At 48.0% G+C, this 3,829-nt stretch overlaps 1 protein-coding gene across 1 annotated transcript in view; it reads left to right on the top strand.

Annotated features, from left to right (window-relative positions):
- The window catches only part of Sh3tc2 (SH3 domain and tetratricopeptide repeats 2), a 67,954-nt gene extending 64,391 nt beyond the window's left edge, over window positions 1–3,563 (top strand). Inside the window, exons 16-17 of the mRNA XM_031365832.1 lie at window positions 1,151–1,347; window positions 2,737–3,563. Of these exons, the coding sequence (XP_031221692.1) occupies window positions 1,151–1,347; window positions 2,737–2,928 (389 nt within the window). The 3' untranslated portion in view covers window positions 2,929–3,563. The remainder of the gene's footprint in view (window positions 1–1,150; window positions 1,348–2,736) is intronic.
- Window positions 3,564–3,829: the final 266 nt, after the last annotated feature.

The raw sequence follows: 3,829 nt of genomic DNA on the forward strand, positions 1-3,829 counted from the left end.
CGTGTGCGTGTGTGTGTGTGTGTGTGTGTGTGTGTGTATGTGTGCGCACGCGCATGCGCGCGCATGAGGAAAAGCAGTCTTGATTAGCGGAGCCTTGATTGGTCTCAGGAGTAGATGGAAACTTCATCGGTAGTTCTAGAAGGTTCTTCTGGGCATTTTCAAGGTCATCTGATACAGGAGGGAGTGGGTTTTATTGATTCTAATTGTACCAGAGGACTCTTTGTCCTTTTCCCTCTACTTTAACGGCAGGAAATCTCATCAGAGGGTTGTTGCTGACCTCAGGAAAGGCCTGAGGGCCTTGGGCAGCTCAGTCTATGCTTCAATATATTGCTTCCTGGAAAGGAAGCTCTAGAAGGCTAGGTTCACCTTACACAGATGTCTCCGTGATTGTGTTTTCCCAGATGGGACAATTTTTCTCTTCTTTGGATTGCTGTTATAATTTTGGCTTTTGGGTCTTTGAAGTTTAAAAGCAATTTTCTTTTTTTAAAAAAAGTGGCATCAAACAGCAAGCATTCCAAAGGCAGGATTAGACCAGGAGCTTTTGTTCTCTGTATTAATAAAAGCACTTTGTATTAAAATGGTTAGTTATTAAAACCATTAACTCACACAAACTTCAAACACCTTAAACCCTAAGCACACACAAAGCCACTGTTCTAAGAGAGAATGGGTCACTGTAGAATCAATGGGATTGAGAGTTGGTAAGGAGCTGTGATGTCACAGGGCTTTCTGAGGAGAGACTTCATTTGGAAAGGACAGTTGCTATCCAGTATTCTTCAAAGAAAGGAATTCCTAATTACTTCATCAAATTTTTCTTGTCATCTATCATGATCCATCACAGGTTTTAAGAAATAGCTCCCCCTTAATGCTGAGTCACCACATCATATGCAACATTCCCTCCAGAAATCAGACATCCCAGCATTTTGTGGCGGTCTTTGCAGCATCTATAAGAGTGGTGTTCTATTTGTGGGGTTATTTAAGGAATACATTGTTCTGAAACATCAAGTCCCATGAGGGCAGGGGCCCGCTCTGTGCTCTTTTCTAGGCCCCTAATCTATGACATCTAGTAGACTCAGAAAGTTTTCTGCGCTGGACATGAGTGAAGGATGCCCAGTGCTGGCTGCATAATATCCCTCACTCTTGTCACTCTTAGGAGATCAGAAACAGGAGCTGGTAGCTTTCCACCGCCTGGCGACTGTGTACTTCTCTCTGAACATGTATGAGATGGCTGAGGACTGCTACCTGAAGACTCTGTCCCTGTGCCCACCATGGCTGCAGAGCCCCAAGGAAGCGATGTACTATGCCAAGGTCTACTGTCGCCTGGGCCGACTCACATTCTACCAGCTGAAGGTAAGAGGTTGTCATCCATGATGGATTTTTTTTTTCTTTTTTTTGAGAGAGCTACTGTCTAGCCACTCTTTGTGAGAAAGTTAGCGAGGGGACTTTGGAGCAGAGGTGAGAGGACTAGTGGGTCAAGATGATCAGGCTTTATTCCCAGGGTGGGGAATGGTTTCTCTGGGGACATGAGGATTTTTTTCTGTTAAGCCCCGCTGAGAAGAAAGGTCGCACCTCTCCTCTGCTATAATTCTTGTGAAAACTTTGATGTCAGCTGAACCACGTTTCATATGAAGTTTCAGGAAGTTGCATCATATAAGGAATGCACACGCATATGAGTATGTTTGAGATAATCATGTATGGCCACCTTGGATATTTAAGCCCTGAGAAGGTTCTTGCCTTGATTCTCTTCTTTGCGGGGCTGGAATCCAGTAGAACTCCCAGTGACTTCTGGGACTGAGTTGGTAGCTTTCAATCCCATTATAATTCTGACCCAAAACTGTGTCCTCAAGTTTGGCTTCCCCTTCCGAAGGTCCTTGTCACCCCAGCATAACCCATTAACTCTTAATACAGTGGCTTGTCGTGAGCCTTGTCTAACTCTGACCACAGATGGAGACTCAAGGCTGCTCTGCTGACCTTTCCTTACTGGTCAGACTGTTACTGGCCTGCGATCATTATTCAGGATAATGAGAACCAGGAATCTCTTTTTTGCATCCTCCCCAGAGAAGCATCTGTTTTCTGTTTCTTACCCTTGTGTGTAGAGAGGGACAGGCAAGGTGAAGGCTCCCTTAACCATCACTCTCTAGAGCCACAGCAAGTGGCTCGGGGACAGAGAATGCATGGTCTGGCTGCATCAGCCAAGGACTCTATGGATTGCAAAGGGAAAACCAAGAACAGCTGTAAACAGAAGGGGCAGTTCACCGACTCCCGTAACTGGAAGCTGAGGTGTAGATTTAGACTCAGGCACTTCTGGATTCTGTGCCTCGATCAGCTTCATGGATTCCTCCCATCTCCTTCTTGACGCTTATATGTTCCTACTTCTCTGGTGGCTCTTGGCTTCATTCTTTGCCAGCCTCTGAGAGGACACAGGCTGTTTTCCTAGTTGGCTCACACTGGAAAGTCCAAGAGAGGGATGGACTGGTCAGATTCGGGTCATGGGTGCATCCTTGAAATGCTGTGTCCAGTGCAATGCTCTATCATGGTTGGAGGAGATGGGGAAGATGACGTCTCTGTGCCTGAGGAGGGGCAGTGCCACTGGAGCGAGAGTACCTCAAGGGAAGACCTCCTTTGAGGCACTGGGATATAAAGATGGAGTAACTGAACAGTGTTAACGCTCTCGGCATAGACTTAAGCCTGTCCTGCAAGCGCAGCTAATGATGTCTCTTCTTTGCCCCATGGGGTTAGGATGTCCACGATGCTACTGAATACTTCCTGCTGGCGCTGGCAGCTGCAGTCCTGGTGGGTGACGAGGAGCTGCAGGACACCATTAAGAACAGGCTAGACAGCATCTGCCAGAGTCCCTTGTGGCACAGCAACCCCTTGGGGTGCTCTTCAGAGAGGGCACGTTGGCTCAGTGGTGGGAGCCTGGCCCTCTGAAGAGACCGATCCCCCTCTCGACCACTTTGTCTTGGCTAGCTGCTGCCTTCCTACTCCAAGTTCTTCAATCTGGAATGGGAGGATTCAAGTTATCACCTCATTTTATGGAGAAGAGCAATGGCCAGAAGGAGAAGGGTCTCTGTGGGAGAGGCATCTTGGCTCCACGCTTTGCCTCTGGAACTTTGCCCAGGTCACTGTGACTCTTCCTCACAAACAGCTCTGAGATGCCTTCTCTCAACCCAGCTCTGGAGAAAGGAGGGAAGCAGGCAATGCAGTGGGGAAAGTGTGAGCAGACTGTCCTGGTGCCCTCACCAATGTTCTCAGGGAAAGACCCTTCAGTGACTGTGGAAGAACCCATTGCTTCTTTCTTGCTTTCTTTAAAACCAAAAGGAGTCAGCACTCGGTGCTCATGGGGACTACTGGGCCCAGGGTGGTTTTGGCTCAGGAGACGCAGCCTCAGAAGGGTCAGGTGGAATGCCCAGAAAGTCCAACTGGGATCCACATTCTCCGTTCTACCTGGAAGTATGGCTCCTGGAAGACTTCCCAGACAGGACTAAGACCTGAGAATTCTGCCATACATCACATACAAATACTGTATATTATTAAACATTGGCTATTTACATTTATGTACCCCACCTTGTCTCCTTGATCTTGGGGATGGGGAGAGAGAAGATAAGTGACTCCTTTGCAGAAACACCTCTGTGAGTTATCTGTAACCACACACCGCACATCACGAGTGGCTTGCAACAACATTGATTATCTCTCTCACGGGGTTGGGAGGGCACTCATCCAAGTGTGGCCTCGAGGGCACTCATCCAAGTGTGGCCTCGCCGAGTCTTCTGGCTCAGGATGGCTCTCAGGACTGCAACCAAGGTGTGGGCTAGGGAAGGAGTCAGCTTGA

Source organism: Mastomys coucha, unplaced genomic scaffold (genome assembly GCF_008632895.1).
Source record: "Mastomys coucha isolate ucsf_1 unplaced genomic scaffold, UCSF_Mcou_1 pScaffold13, whole genome shotgun sequence".
NCBI classification, from domain to species: Eukaryota; Metazoa; Chordata; class Mammalia; order Rodentia; family Muridae; genus Mastomys; species Mastomys coucha.